This window comes from Melospiza melodia, chromosome 11 (assembly GCF_035770615.1).
Source record: "Melospiza melodia melodia isolate bMelMel2 chromosome 11, bMelMel2.pri, whole genome shotgun sequence".
NCBI lineage: Eukaryota > Metazoa > Chordata > Aves > Passeriformes > Passerellidae > Melospiza > Melospiza melodia.
This window is the reverse complement of record NC_086204.1, coordinates 25,396,922-25,413,876: the sequence shown is the minus strand read 5'-3', so window position 1 is coordinate 25,413,876 and position 16,955 is coordinate 25,396,922. Positions and strand designations below refer to the sequence as shown.

Sequence of the window (16,955 nt, the reverse complement as noted above, 5' to 3'; positions counted from 1 at the left end):
GAATTTTTCTAAAAATTGAGATTTAGGCATACAGCAAAGGGCAGAAGTGCTGTTTCTGTTGGCACTGGCTACTGACCATCCATCCTGTGGACTGTGCTGCCTGCAGTGTCAGCAGTTTGGGTTGTGTGTCTTTGTTCATATGAGGAACATGGTGTGCACCCTTGACATTTAAAATCACCAAAAAGGAGAAGAAATATCTTTTTTAAGTTGCCAATGTGATTGTGTCTATTGCAATCTCTGCTGATAAACAGATCTTTCAAAATACAAATTTTTTTCAAGACAATTTAACTGATTTTAATTATGTGTATCAGTACTTAGCATCTTTAACAATTGCTTCTTGATTAGCAAAAATAAAAATCTATATTTGCATCATCAATGCATAGAACTGTAAAAGTTGCAATGTACAGTAACATTTCAAACTTCAATACTGGTTCAGGAGAAAGGGAAACAACTCAAGGCCCTTTGGAGTTTGCAGTTCCATGGATAATTTGTGCATACACCTCAGTACAACTCAATTGATGTTTCCTTAAATATTTTAATGTAAGGAATAATTTTAGTTTTTCAGCTTCTTAATATATGTTTAAATAATGCAGTCTTTAATTTGAGCCTCTAAACAACCTTAAATCCTCCCCCCAACCTTTAATTGAGACTGTGGCTTTAATGAGGAACCATTGCTTGCTTTGTAGATGACTTTGGCCGTGTCAGGACTGACTTTTCCTTGCCATCGACTCACAGTTGGGAGAAGATCCTCACCTGTACAAACAAGGGAGCAGTCAGAGGAGGTAAGGACATCATCCCTGTGCTCCCAGTCTGCTCTAGGAGCAGGCAGAGACACCTCAGGGTGCAGTGGTCACCATCCCTCCTGTTGTGCTGTGTCTTACAACAATCCATTAACAGTTCCTGCAGTTGTGACAAAGTCAGGAACTGGGCAAAGGTGTCATTGAAGAAAAGGAGGAAAAAGAAAACAAACAAATCCCAGCAAAGCATCTGACTGGGGGAGATGACCTTAGCTCCTTGCACTAAAATTTTTATTTTTCTCCTTTGTATGGGTATTCCAAATACCAATGTAAAAGCCACCATTGTGTGGCTTTTTGCCCTCTTTCTTATGCAGCTTTCTTATACCAGCTCTGGTACCAGTAGGTGGAAAAACAGCATTCACTTTGGATAAAATTTGCTCAGTTATGTGTATGCAGAGATTCTTTAATTATGCATTTTGTCACATAATATTTCTGTCAACCAGACTTCTGTTAAAAATTACCTTTGATAATGCTGTATAAAATAGTAAATTAAACTGCAGTATATTATGTGTATTTGTCACTGTGTGTGTATTTTGTATTTCACTGAAAATGTCTGAAATAGAAGCTTACAGTGGAATTTGGGTTTTGTTTTTATACAGCAATGCACTGATGTTCATATGGTTAGTGATAGTGATGGAGATGACTTTGAAGATGCTACTGAGTTTGGAGTTGATGATGGGGAAATGTTTGGAGTAGCTTCATCTGCCTTGAGGAAATCGCCAATGAGTAAGAGTTACAATTGACTGGGGGTTGTACAGCAGAGGTGAAGGCAGAGAGGTGGGAGGGGGCTGCAGAATTAAAAACTGGAAAACATCTTTTGGTTAGAGTTGTTTGAATGTCATGTCTGATGGATGTACCAAAGGAAAATACTGCACACATAACTGGCAACTATAAAAGCACTTTTCCATGGAGGGGAATTTTTAACCTTGCAACTGAAGAATAATAATTCAACTTAAAATTGATGAGTAACAAATAAAGTCAGAGAAATTGTGATCTCTATCCAAATGCACGTGTACATAACTAGATTTCCACTTTCCTGTTTTGAAAATTCTATATTTCATTTTTGATTAATGTTTTACTCATTATGCTGATCAAGTTTCTCAATGATTATTTGCCCTTGAATTATGAAAAGGATTGAGCAGGAGCAGTCAGTTACCTCCTACATGCAACTCCTGCATACTCTTTATTTACTTTAGGCTTGCATTAGTGTTACTTCATTAGAAGTTTTTTGACAGCAAATATATGTAACAATATGGAAAACTTTCTAACATTTCAATAGGAAGGTTGGAGCCTTTCAAGCCTTAAAGTAAGTCCAGCGTGCTAATGCTGAGCAAGTGAAATATCACATTACACTGGACCTGAGGATTTTACTGTTTGGAAAACCTGAATATATTCATGAGACCCTCTAGGAATTTCTTGTCTTTCGAAAGGTTCATAGTCAATAGTCTTCCGTGATGTTTATATGGTTCCTTGGTAACACTTCAGTAAGCTGGGAACATGAAATACCTGTGAAGTGAATGTGTTTGCATATTACAATCTGTTTCCATAGAGTTGCATTTCTTTTTTTTTTTTTTCCCCAATTTTTTAAGTGCCAGAAAATGCTGAAAATGAAGGAGATGCCTTATTACAATTTACAGCAGAGTTTTCTTCAAGGTAAGCTTAGACTGTTAACTGTGCAATTCTTATTACAAACTCAGTTGAAGTTAGTAAATAATGAAAATAAGAATAAACCAAGTCTACGTGTTTTCTTATGAGATTATAGCATATTTAGAAGTCCTAATCTAATTTATTTAAATTCTAATTCTGCTGCTAGAACTAGTTCTGAAATAAAATTATTTCTCAGCCCAAGCTGGAGTGGTTGATTTTTGTCCTATTTATTTTGCCACTATGTTGTACCATTACTTAATTATGTAAAGTACCAGAAGGATGAGAAAGATTGGTTATATTTGATAATTTTATTATGATATGCAGGAACAGAAAAGCTGAAACTGATTAGTATTGAAAAATAAATACATAGTTGCTGTAAGAGTTTTCACAATAGCAAAATGGTTGGGTAAATATTGACTGTTAAAAACCAGAGATATTCTGGATTTTTAAAAAACTTTATACTACCAAATGATGCATTGTTAAACAGTTGCTTGTTTCATTGAATTGGTAGAAGCTGCAAAGTAATGGAAAGTTTATGTATTTTCTGTTTTCACTCCAGTGATGAAATATTCCTTTATGTGTATGAGATGCCTTAATCTGTAATGGAAGAATACCCTTCAATTAACCTTTAAGAATATAATAGAGAGAGAAAATAATTTGAAAATTGTGTAGAAATTTTACAGAAAATTGTGTAGAACTTAAGGTATCTACATGTGTAAGCAGAATGTTTTTATGATAAATTTGGTAAGGTAGTAGTTCATTACTTTGGGTTTTTCAAGGTCAGAAAATAAATGGGTCCTAAATATTTTCTTTCTGTCTTTTAGAAGTGTAATATTCATCTTTCTAAAGATTTAGCCAATGCATTATATTTACAGAATTTATGAAAAGGTAGAATATTGAAATGACTTGATTTTGTCCTTTTTTATTAATTGGAAATTTTATCTCTTTATCTCTAATAGATATGGTGACTGCCATCCTGTTTATTTTATTGGATCATTAGAGGCTGCTTTCCAAGAAGCCTTCTATGGGAAAGCAAGAGATGTAAGTGTGTATTAAAACTACTTTATTTAATGTAGTGGGGGAATGGAAATCACCTTAAGGGTTTCATCTTGATTTTTGAAAAGCTGAGCTACATTTTGGAGTTGTTTTGCTTTTATTGTTTGAGAAGAGTTGCACTCATTCAGTTGACTGACTAAAAGACTTACCTTGGTGGTTGCTGAAATTGCAGTGAATAACTGATGCTTTCTAATCATTCAGGCTGTATTTTTACTGAAGCTCTTTAGTTGTCAAAGCTACTCTTTTTCTTCTCCCCTCCTCCCTTTTCTTCCTGAAATAATGGTGTCCTAGCACCAGATAACCCTGCCTGTGTGTCTTGTGGTTGACAAGTTCACTGTTGCATGTTGGTAACTCCTTTGAAGAATGGCTAATGAAATTGTAAATTTAAATTGGAAGCTCTCTCAAATACAGTGTGCTTTTTTCCCCCCTTTGTAGAGCCTTTATCTGCCAAGTAAGTTCCAGTACTAAGGTTTGGTTGTTTAGTTTTTCTGTATATCCAACCAGGCATCTCAAGTTTCTGTTATTCCATGCACAGTTTTAAAATCAGTATTTTAATAAAATTCGAATGGGGACAGTTTATTTAAGTTTTGGTGACTTGATTCACCATGGAGAAACCCAAAACCCTGCATAATTAAGCACAGATAAAGCTGAAACACAAACAAGAAAATCATGCTGTTTAAATTTACTTTTTGTTTTCTTGATAGATGTTTAATTTTAAAATGAAGAAAGTAGTTATTCATATTGGAAGGACTTTCTGTATTATGTTAGGGGCTGTTCTGATAGATGTGAGAATTATAAATCTACACTATATAGCTGAAGTTGACACATACTTAACACTCTAAGTTTAGTGAATATTTTCATGTCTTTGCACAGAGAAAAAATCCTGTGAATTGAACAAGGAAAGGGTGTGAGTTGGGAAGTTCATTTAGTGTCATGTCATCAGAAATGGTTGGCAGTGTATCAGTGTAATAGTGGACAAAACTCATAAAGAACTTTCATAAACAGTTTTCTACCTATAAATCTAATATTAATGCAGTGCAGTTACTTAGTATTTTATTGCTCAAAACATTTCTTGTGCTACTTACATACTACTTTTGAAATTCGTGTTGCCTTACATTTTTAATATTTTGTGACTTATTCAGGCCAGGTCATCATCGCAATAAAACCATTGTGTATATTGTGTATAAAACATTGTTTGTGTATATATATATATATATATATGTATGTATATTTAGGAGAGTATTCATTTTTGTTTGTGTTGTTTGGATTGTTGAGGTTTTTTTTCTGAATATTGCCTTATTTTGAAAGCTCTCCCTCCCACATTTGGAATGGCATCATTTTTATTGTAACATTCTGATTTTAAGCAAAGATATGAGAATGTGGAAATACCATTTATTTTCACTGCTTTTGCCTGTTACAAAGTATTTTTTTCTGGAATTCAGAATTGAGGAAAGGGACACATTATTTCATATTTCTATAATTTAATTTCCTTAAATAATTTTAAAAATATATTTCAGTGTAAAAAAAAGCTTTGGAGAAATTGCAACCTGTGTGTCTTGTCTTCTAATTTATACTATGGAGGGCACTTAATTTTACCAGGGCAACAGATGAGCTGCAGGCACCAGCATTCTTCACATGAAGTGAGATATTGAGTTCCAAGAGTAAATAAAAACAAGATTGAAGGTTTAAATCCTCTACTAGGCTTTTTGAACTTATATGCTCATTAAATGTTTATTGGAGTGGTGGGATTACGAAGGATTTGGGCAGCTTCATCAACTGGTATATACTTAATCACTAAGTAAAACACTACATTTGATAGAGTGTTTCTCACGATGCCACACTCAATCCATCTTAATGAAAACCGCTTCAAACTGATTTAATTTGAGAGCACTTGGCAGCTTGAGTGCTCAGAGATCTTGGCCTTTTCTTGACAAATTCTCAACTCTGTCCAGAGCAGAAGGTGCACTCTGTAGTTCATGTCTAGTGACGCAGCCATCAGCTGTGTTTTAAATCTGTATTTTGGATACTTTTGACCTCAAAAAAAAAAAAAAAAGCCCAATGTGTATAAACATGAAGCTTTTTTCCAGGCATATTTTAATTTGGGTTGTTTGAAGAAAATTAACTTATGTCAGAATGTGTGTTTTGAATGCAGAATATGAGTTCAATTTTTTAAATGAAAATAGGTGTTTCCTGTTAAATCTGTCTTAATTCATTTTTATTTAGCAAAATGTTGCTTGAAAAAGAAATACCTTTTTAAAAAGTTGAGGTGTTTATCTGCTGTGTTTGAGTTGTTAGCCAGTGAAAATTAATATACACGATTGGTGTCTTTTAAACTTTGGAGCAAACAACTTGCCACAACAACTCCAGTTTTTGATAGGAATGAGGTCAAATGTGGCTCTGCTTTAAAACCTGTATAACTTATTGCCACAAAAATACAGTACCCAAGATACAGAGCCTTGCTTTTAACAGCCAGTGTCCTTGGCCATGAAATTCCCAATTGCCGGCAGCAGCCTGATAGTTAAGGATGTTGTGTTTTCATTTCTTATTGCATATATGACTAGAAAATATTTTCAGTATTTCCTTTAATGGGGTCAGGAAGAGAAAGAGACAGAGGTTTATTAAATCAACAATTAAGCTGTTTTTTGTGAAAGTCTTCCTCTGCCTATTGGAAAGAAGAGTTCCCCTGTCACTAAGTTTCTGAAGAATGGGCTTGCTCTTGCTACAGAGCTACACTGCCATGGGAGTTGCTACACCTGATGCCGTGGAAAAAATCTTATAATAGACATTTTTAACAAGGTGTTTGGGGAAGGTGTCTTTGTGTCTGAAAGCAGTTTGTGGGTGTCCTGTGTTCTGAGACATCAGAGGGTCAATCCTAACTTATGGCAGTATTGTTATTAATACTAGATTTTAATTGCTATATTGAAGCTTACTGAGTTATATATGAGAGTAATACTAAAGTATTTTCTTTTATTAGAGCTTGTTTGTCTTTTTGTTTTTATAGGTGGTTGCTACTCTTTTATTGAGAGAAAGAATAAAGACATTGCCTTTGCCTTTTCAGGAGCTCTTATCTTTATATACCTCTGTCAGCTCACCTCCTGCTCCTCTCTCAACCTTTCTGTCCACTGACTTTTAATAAATATGTGAAACATCTCTCTTAGCACAGATTGGTATTGTCACCTCAATATATATTCCTGCATTCTGAAAATGACCGTGTTTTTCTACTCCTTGAATTCTGTCTTTTAGGTTCAATTTAGAGGCAGCACCATCCCTCTCACATATGGGTTCTTTATTTCCTGAATACCCAGAGCAAAATATGCTCCTTCCATGATTTGGTGTGTTCAAATAAAAGCTATTTTTTCCCCTCTTCCTTGGTGGTAGCAGAATATTCCTTCATACAGGACTTTCTGTAGCATCATTTTTACCTGTATGACTCAGAAAAATGTCCCTTATTATTTCAGCTAAGTAAGTTTATACTGAAATTATTACAGATTACAGCTGGAGGAATTACCACTTTACAGATTCTGATTAAACACAAATAACCTGACCACTAATGTACATGGTCTGATTGAAACTGGAGGACAGGTATAGAAGTATAATTCTAGCTTTTCAGGAAGAGTGAAGCAGCTGCACTATGGTAAATATCAGAACATAAACTCCAGTTTAGTCCCATGTTAGTCACCATTTTCTTTTCCAGCCTTTTCTGATGTGTGTTAGCATTCTGTCCTTTAATTTGTAAATTATTTCTGAATTTGTGGGTAACCATGTTTAGAAATTGCTACTTCAACACCAGTTTAGTAGCTTCACTGTTTGCCTACACATCTTTCATTTTCCTTACCTAAAAGTAGCTAAACCTTTTATATCTGGAGGGTTGCTCCTGGGTGTGGGTATCTCCTCAGCATCTTCTGTATTTGATACTAAATAATGGAAGTTTATTGAACTTGTCTGCCTCACTCTACATTTTCTCTTCTTTCAAATCTTGTGATGATAGATCTTACCTGAGTTTGGTGTTAATTACTGGACACTATTTGCATTATGTAAGGTACCACTACAGGTGCAATTGATTGAAATGGAGACACAACAGTATAATAGGATCAAATAGTTGGGAGATGAAAGTAGACTAAAGAAGGCTCTAACACACCTTTACCTGGGAATGGGTAGCTGTTTGAACACCTTACCATGGCTCCTGGGGGTTCTTCATCACTGATGAAATTTTGAGATAGGTGTTTTACTGAAAGGTAAAATTACAGGAAAATTAAACTAGGAGCTAGTTTGGGGATGTCTTATGCCTTATTTAATACAAAGTATGGGATCAGAAGTTTACAGGGATCACCTCACACTTACTTTAGGAACCTGTGTGGTAAAGTTTTTTTCAGGTGTCTTCTACAAGGCTAGGTAAAGTAGCTGTATCCATGGCTGATCCCATGAGCTCCAAGATCACCTTGGACAGGTGGATCAGATTGTGCACTTCAAAGATTTAAAGAAGTGTAAATAAATGCATCCCATTGTTTATTTGAATTAATTCTCACTGCATAAAACCTGGAGGAAAAAATTAAGATTTTGGTTTGTTAGCCTGCCAGTTTGGCAGAACACTCGTGCCTCTAGCAGCTGTTACATCATGAACTTTTCTGTCTCAGTCATTACTTGAACTTGTAAACCTGAGATTCAGAAATAACCATTCAGGTTTGTGGTCTTGCTGACCCTTATGATTGCATTCCTATTCTCATTCAAGTTCATATTCTTTTGAGTTATCTGAGTTATTCACAGTATTAGGAACTGGCTGAGAAGCTTAGAAATCCCATTACCCACTGATGCCAATTTAGTCACCTCAAGATCTACGGGTTTTTTTGCCTCAGTGACAATTTTTCTTCTAATTCTGTACAAAGTGTGTTAACTTCTCTTTAATGCCTGGTCTTCAGCATGCACATACTCTGAAAAATGCATCCCTTGGTGGCTTAAGTTCCTCAAGTCCTAAGGCCTTTGGAAGTCCTTCAGGTATTCAGTGCTTAAAACCTTTCTGGTATCCTATACCTTCGTAGGGACTAGTAAAAGTTTTTCCCTGTTGTTTTTTTTTTTTTCCTTGTTTAAAACTTCATGCTAATTACATAACCTCCATGTCATATTTTTGAAAAACCCAACATAGAACAGTCTAGTGCTCCATCAGTAGGCTTCTTTTGTGTAATATGAGACTGTTCAACAGTTTTGTAAGGCTGTTTTAAACGTTCAAAATTGACTTCAAAGTACCCTGTATTAGTCATAATAGAATCCTAGAGTTTACTCTGACTTTTCAAAGGCTTGACATAAACACAACCAAAACTTGCTTATAAATATGTGCTACCATGGGTTAGTAAAATAAACAAACATGAAAACAAGCCGACACAACAGCAGCAATAACAACAAACTTCAAGCTGTGACCCTTTTGCAATCATGCATTTTTCCACGGAAAAAATGTCCCCAGCTTTCACAAATATTTTTCAAAATAATATTTTAGCCCTTCAGTTCCTCCTGCTATCTCTTTGTATTTATGATAGCAGTATGCCTGTGCCCACCCTTAACATTTTGGATGTGGTATGAGATACATGTACAGTCTTTTATATGTGATGGAGTTTAGTCTTTGCATGGTGAGATTTGTTGATGCAACAAAAATTACATTCCCTTGGGAAGTAACTCAGTGTAAACCTCCATTGTGTTCATGCCTGTTCTGTTTACTGAAATTTGTCCCTAAATCTTTAAGCCTAAAACTGTACATATTTTGAAACATTCTGTTGTACGGAATCTCATATTTAACAGTTTCATGGGGTTGTTTCTTTGGAAGTAAAAGTGTTTCTCAAGAGCCTTTTTTTCTGTCCGCTCCCAGTGAAAAGAGGAGAGCAAAGCCATCCGCTTACCACAAAGCAGTGCCACCACAAAGGAAAGATTAAGGGTTTAGAGAGAGGTCAATGTGGGTTTTTCTCTAACTAAACACTTTCCTAAAGTTTCCTTGTGGAAAAAATAATGAAGTCATCTCAGAGTTTTTAAAGAATTTTTATTTCTTTTTCACCGTCTGCATTCGCTTGTCTTCTCAGCATGGATGTTTAATCTTTCTAGGCTTTGTGAATTGGTCCAAATGAATAAGTGGTGAGCTGTCTCTCTAGGAGCTAGAGGCTTATTCTAAGGCCCTAATCACTGAGTAAACACATCTTTGCCCTCCCTCTCTTACAACTGCTATATAATAGTCGAGATTCTAGCACAGTAACCTGGATATTGCAGGGATCGACGCTTTGAAATGCAGAACGGCTGATCCTCAAAAACAGACAGTGCCTGATCTTCCCCTGCCTCTTTCTTCTTTTTAAATTAAATATCACCACAGAAATGCTGTTTTATTGCATGATATTGTGCATCAGTGCCCTGGATTTTCAAGTTTAGTTTCAGTCAACATTGTTGGCTGCACTTATATGGATCTCTGCATGTTAGGCTTATTAATGGCCCTTCCTGGCACATGTGTACGTGGTTCTGAAGAACATTTAAATTAAATTAGACAAACAGTAATGCAAATTACTAATCCCTTTCCCAAAGTCGAATGTTCAAATGTTCCTTTTATAAACAGTCATTAAATTTTATCCAAAGCCAGTATATGAGGCGAGAGCCCTACAGGGGCTTTCTGCAAAGACAGCTTATCTGGAAATTGCATCCCATGTCTTGCTATATCAATACACATCAATATCTCGGGTTCACTGTTACTTCTGATGAAGAGATTTGAAATTACTTTAAATAAAAGTCTGAAAATAGCACCGTATCATCTCAGCAAATATGTTCAAGTACTATTTTAAAATAAAGTAATTTATATGGGTATGGGGGAGTGGAAAGCTGTAATTTTCTGAATTATATTTATAATTCATGGAATGCCAGTTGCATAATCACAGTCCTTAGCTAGCTCATAGTCTCCCTGTATATTTGCAGCCTGCTTTCTATATTTACATGCACACAGACTTGTTTTCCAAAAGGTGGTCTGAGATTTTCATGGGGACGCAGCTGCTGGCAGCGAAGCTCAAGTTTTACTTGATAGGGTTCCAGAAGAACAGCACAGAATATTTTGTTTCCAGAGACCATAGACACCATCTCAACATGTAGTGCCTCTTTTTTTGGCTACAGAGGTGGTGATAGCAGTGCACTATCATTTTTTTCATATGTTTTTTGTGGCAGATGCTGTCCAGTCAAGAGACATGTTTCTTGTTCATTGAAATGTTATTTTTATTGGGCAACAAGCCAAAAAAGTTCACTCATTTCTAAGGTTTTTGTTTTACATTCGTTGTTCTTTTCATGTCCTAAGCACATAATATATTGTATTTTAGTACTCAGAATATTAGGAAGATTTTGAGAATATTTAAAAATTGCAGGGATGGACCATTTGACTTGAAATCTGCTGATTATTTCTTGTGTTGAGATACTTGTCACCCTTGATAAATCCCATTGTGAGTACTAAAACACAAATCTGCAGCAGCAGCTTTAAATTGTAAATTGCCTCAGTAACTTTTCACTCATCTCTTGTCACATTTTTTCCAGAGAAAGCTTCTTGCTATCTACCTCCACCATGATGAAAGTGTACTAACCAACGTCTTCTGCTCACAAATGCTTTGTGCTGAATCCATTGTCTCCTACCTGAGTCAGAACTTCATAACCTGGGCATGGGACATGACAAAAGAAGCAAACAGAGCAAGGTGAGACTCTTTGGACTCTGAGTGGAGCAGCTTTTCTCAGGAAGGCCCTTATCTCTGGCTATCAAATCTTGTGGTGCTTTATATCTATTTGACCTAAAATTCATGCTCGTTCTCAGCTGATCAATGGAGCTGGCTGACATTCACTGAGAATTGGGCTGGCCTTGTATTCATCACATAGTGACTTCTTATTCCTGTGCAGGAAAAAGTAATTGAAGGAATTGTTTCTTTTCTTTTTTCAGTTTATTTTCAAACATGATTCTATATTCAAACATGTGCCTTCACAGTTATGCACTGCAGTGTCATGATATTACATGGCATTAATTGTGTGTATGTTGGTGTAACTACATGAGAGCTGTCTGGGGTAATAACTGTTGTTGTTAATGAAAATCTTATTTAAACAATAACATTTGTGTGATAATTTAGTATTAAGAACACATTATGCAAAATGTTAAACACTTGCAATTCCTATGAACTTTTTTGAGCTACAGTTTTCTTACAGAACATTCTTTTGGGAATGTTCAGATATTTTGGTTTTAATATAATAAAACCTATCTTATGTCTTAGAGAGACCATAATTTTGCTGATGAGTAAAGAAATTGAAACTGTATATTCCACCTCCTACAACTTTTGTAGATTGCTAACAAATTTTCTTAGTGTTATACTAAGGCCTTTCTCTTCTTTAGTTACTTATCAGTTGATCATGATCTACTGAAAGTAATGCTATTATTATTATTGTAACATTTAGAAATCAGATCTGTTTGGTTCTCTGACTGGACCTTATTTCATTACTTTATTTACCAAGAAGATGACTGATCATGTCTTGCCAGGGTAACATCCTAAGTATATTATTATAATTAGAGTTATTCTAATTTTTGATTGAAAGATGCAATAGTCATTTGGTCTGGAATAAGATTGCCACTTCTTTACAAAATTCAAATTATTATTGAGCAAGGAAAATGATACATTTATGTTTCTTTCTCTTGTGGATTACTAGGATACAGCATTTATGCATTTCTAGTCTTCACTATATAAATTATAGTTAATATTTCTTTACTGAGGTGACCTTGGAGAATGGAATAGTCTCTTTTTCTAATGTGCTTTTTAAATGACACTTGGTGTTTCTCAGGAATTCCTCACTTGACCTTCTGCATTTTGTCATTGGAGGGATCAGCAGCAACGTTTCTAGTTTGAGTTATTCTAGAGAAGTGTAAAAGGTTATGGAAAAAAGCAGTTGCAAAAACAGATTAAAAGTTTCTGAGAAAGAAAAAAAGTAATAGAGGAAAAAGAAACATCTAGGTTCTTTCATAGGACCAAATACATAGACTGCAAAGTTGCTTAAGTCTTTTGGTATTGCCATTCATGGGCAGTAAGGAGCCTCCTCCTTTTCTTTTATCCCACAAGTTGGTGTAGAAGGAAACACTATTTCTAAACCATCTGTAGTGGCTAAGTTCAGTTGACTACCTGCTGTTCTATTGTCTGCTCTTCTATTTAATTCTCTAGTTTCTTTTATTTTACAATGACAAAAAATTGCAGTGTAGTTTCTTTTGAAAAACTGTGTTTGAGGGGTTTTTTATGACTAACGATCAACAGCCATGTAATTGCTTTGTTGTGTTTTACTAAAGAAATCTATTAAGTAGCACAACTTTGATACACTAGTAATAAGAGTTTGCAGGTTACACAGACACCTGTGGTGACCAAAGCGACAGAAGCTGCTTGTTAGAAAGAGCCTGTACAGCTGTGTCCTATTAACTCCTTATGACACTTCTTAAAACACAAAATAAAGGGCTTGTTTAAGGCTTTATAGCTGCTCTCAATGAACTTAGTCCCCGATTGTGCTGGACGATAGGGTTTTTAAGCCTTCATTTTTTTTGCTTTCTGTTAACAACAACAAAGAAACTGTCATATTAACAGTGAGGTCAAAAAATAGTAAGGGGTAAACAAGGCATGCTGGCTCGAATTAGAATAATTTCTCGGTTGTGTTTAGTGTCACATCCTGCTCCTTAGACCGTGATTTCTTCAGAGGGGGCATGATGCTTCCTTCTCCCTTTGGAAAGTGCCAATGCACTGTGGGCATTCCCATAAATAAATACTCATTCCCTGTGTTCAATCACTACCCTTCAGTGACGCAGTGACAGTGATGTTGGAGCCCATTCTGTTCTCTAGCCCTGTGAGCACAGTTAAATGCAGCTTTTTAGTTGAATGCTGAGAAGACCACAGCAACAAGAGGAGGAACTGGGTTTTGCCTGCTGGTGTAGCCCAAGAGCAGCTAATTTGTACTCCTCCAATTGCATTGTAAAAATGCTGGAAAAGCCAGGGTGGGACAGCAGAGGAATCAGGCCCTCTTGATTTACAGCAGTCAACAGGGACAGCTCAATGTCAGTAGTAAAGACATGGTTTCAGTACTTTGGAATGGCATGAGTAAATTCAAACGGCTATAAAGACTTTCCTTTTATAAGCCAAAAAATCTGAATGTTTTGATCCACAGATGTAATTCTATTTCAAAATTAATCCTAATAGTTTCAAATTTTCTCATTAATGAAATGAGGGTCCATCCTGAACACTGTAGAACAAAACCAGCTCCAAATTTGTGTCATTTTCCCTAACTTCTAATGATTGTCAGCTAACACTGACAGAAGAATGTGCTTCAAACCTGCATTACTGTACAATAGCCCATTTCTTCTGGAATCTCTCAATCTCCAATCTCCATTCCAATAGATTGAAGAGAGTCTGTTGGTAGGAGTAAAATGCTGTGAGAGCACTGGGTACCTGCCAGCATCAGTGCAAGAGCATAAGCATTACAACTGTGGGAGTCAGATGCTAAATATTTCTTAATAAAGTAGAAGTCTAGTTAATAAAGTTGAGAGGAAATTTTTTTTTTTTTTGCTTCCATGGGCTTTAATTGCCTCTGATATCAGGTTTGCAGTGAAGGGAGCATTTTGAGTAAGTTCAGTGATTATCAATTTTTTCATTAATCATAATAACATTATACTAAAGGGGAAATAAAATAAGTAGCCTTCATTAAGGAAAATAATGTGGTGCTTTTACTGTTAAGGAGCATACATGAAATCTTTATCTCCTACAGTTTAGACTTCAGTTTAAGGAGCAACTCTTTGAAATATTCCTGTGACCTGTCAAAGGAGGAGAAAGGCCACAAAGCTACCCATATAAACAGGAAACATCTTTCCTGGATACAAGGAATATAAGGTGTGTGTGCATGTGTGTGTATACATATATCACTATATATATAGTGATATATATATATATATACACACATGCACACACACCTTATATTTCTACACACAGCATTTGCAACACTGATAATGCATAATATTGAGAGCTTTCCAGTACACATGGTGTTTGTTAAGCAAAGCCAAAACCATAAGAGAACAACTCAAAAATCTGTAGCAGCTTTTTAGCTTTTGATATCATTGCCCTTGGGCACTGTATTTCAAGGTGTCGCCAATTTTGCTCTGATGACAGGTATTTGTTAGTTTTAATGTTCAAATGATAGTTTTTCACTTTGCTAAAGCTTAGGAAAGAGTTAATTCACCAAAGTGCTTCTCAGCAGCAGGTTGTCTTCACCTGCAATTTCCGTCATCAAGTGATTAGCCATATTCACAGTTGCTGACCCTTAATTCTAACCTACTGAATGATGCATGCCTGGATGAAGACCAGTTGACCATATTACTCCAGCTCCCCAATCCCATTTGATCCTTCAGCAAATATATTGCAGGTGTAGGGTCTGTGAGAGTGGGAGGAGGTGAGTTAATTTCTCACTGCCTCTTCAGGAGTGACCACAGATTCTGTATATGTTGCTTGCGAAACTGTTGGACGTGTTCTTCAGGCACTAAATCCTTAACAGGTTTCACAGAGCGGTGTGAAAACCTTTTCTATTGTATTCTGCAATTTTTTATTTAATTTACTTTAATAGCAATACAGTGCCAGTCAATAAAAACAGGTCAGAAGTCTAATTAATGTTTTAAAAATAAAGGTTCTCAAACACCAGGCAAGTTTGTAATTTTCTGTATGGTTTGTTTTGAGGAGGAAGAGGAAAGAAGGTGAGGAGGGAACCCTTCTGTTCCATGATTACATCCCACCCGCTCATTTTCTCCTTTTCTCCTTTGCTTTTGATTTTAGTGGCGGTCTTAACAGAATGTCAAGATCAATTTGCAGCATGGTTTAACTCACGGTTTGCATTCTGCCAGCAGCAATTGTCCCACTGAACAATGCCGTGTGTTCTTGTAACTTCAGAAGCTTTTAGAAGGCTCATGGCAAGGGCAGCATCTAATGACTTTATTAGTGTAGGGTTTCAAAATGGACTCGGTAATTGTCCGCATCTCTTTGTCATTTAGTCATAATTACTGCATGGAATTGTTCAGGGTTGCACTTGTGAATAGTTTCCTAATAGCACTGAAACGAAGAAAAAAAAGGGAAAGGATAAAAGGTGATTGTCTCTTTAGATGGAGAACAAAACAGCCTGTATATAGATGATGGTTAAACTGTTTATTATACACCCACCAGAAAAGGTAAACTATCCCTGCTTAAATATTTATGTGCTTCAAGGTAATTTCATGTTAGTAATCTAAAAATGTCCAAATTTGGAAAACTGAAAATCAGCAGAGAATGCATTTTGATCTGGTCGTGATTAGGAAGATATGGATGTCTATAATAGCCAACTATAAATAGAAAGCAGCCTCTCTGATGTTATCAAGATTTTCAGTCCTTTAGCAATGTTTTAAGGTCATATGAGAAAAATAGTTATTAAACCCAAGGAATTAATTAAACTGGTAGATTTGTAAGCATATGTTTTAAGTTTCCACTCTAAAACAAAATCTCAAAGAATGTTCTATCCCACTGTACTCAAACTACAACCTAGTTGATTAAGCTGGAACAGAAAAGGTGAAAAAATAAAACTTTTTTGTGTCCTGTGCAAAAAAGGTGAAGGCAGAGGAACAGGTGGTCAAGACAGATTTGTTGGGCTGGTTTGAGGAAGGATTTGGTTGTATTCACTTATGTTTGTTTCTTCTGCTGTATTTGTGCTATCTTTCCTCCAGTTTGGAGACTCTCATTGACCTTACAGAATTGTGTTTTACTTCTCAGGGTGATTCTTTGACTTGTGAAAATTAATCTGAATTCTGATGTGCTTGTAGCTTCTCCCACTTTACCAACATCTGTAAAGTAACTAAACTGTCTGTTCCTATCTAGGCTATTATTAAATCTGTGTATTAAATCTACCTGTGGCAAGCCTTGGATTTTCCTTAGGAAGCCATGCAGTACATAATGGGTGATGGTGAAAGTGCATCTTGTGTGTTCCATTCTTTGTGCAGTGCTCTAGCAAGGGGTCGAGGTATATTTCATTTATACTTTCACCAGTGACTTTGCCTGGTATCCAAGGATGGACTAAAGTGTTTCTAGAGTTCTGTGGTTTACTCTGAATGGGTTTGTGAAGTATTTGTCTAATCTGGTTCAAACTTTCAGGGTGGAAGTTAGATCTTCCATGTTTTAGGAGGAGATGGATAACCCTCTCATGTAGGCTTTACTTTTGCATAAAGCGGATAAAATCCTGCTTTTTAACATCTGAATCTGGTGTTTAGCATGTGGATCCTGAAGGTGATACCCACATAATTTGATTTAGGCTGCTGTATACATCTTTAAAACATGCCTTGTGTCTGCTGCTCCTTGTGTTTGAGGTACAGCCCTACCAATGTGGGTAAGGCAGTAACTGTGAATTGTGGAGAGCAAGATTATTTTAATATGCCAC

The 16,955-nt window shown here is 35.9% G+C and overlaps 1 protein-coding gene across 3 annotated transcripts in view; it reads left to right on the top strand.

Moving 5' to 3' along the window:
• FAF1 (Fas associated factor 1) overlaps positions 1 to 16,955 on the top strand; it is a 149,678-nt gene that overhangs the window by 99,657 nt on the left and 33,066 nt on the right. For all 3 annotated transcript variants that reach the window (XM_063166089.1, XM_063166090.1, XM_063166091.1), the window contains 5 exons: positions 687 to 782; positions 1,397 to 1,523; positions 2,387 to 2,450; positions 3,404 to 3,485; positions 11,040 to 11,194. In XM_063166089.1, the coding sequence (XP_063022159.1) occupies positions 687 to 782; positions 1,397 to 1,523; positions 2,387 to 2,450; positions 3,404 to 3,485; positions 11,040 to 11,194 (524 nt within the window). The remainder of the gene's footprint in view (positions 1 to 686; positions 783 to 1,396; positions 1,524 to 2,386; positions 2,451 to 3,403; positions 3,486 to 11,039; positions 11,195 to 16,955) is intronic.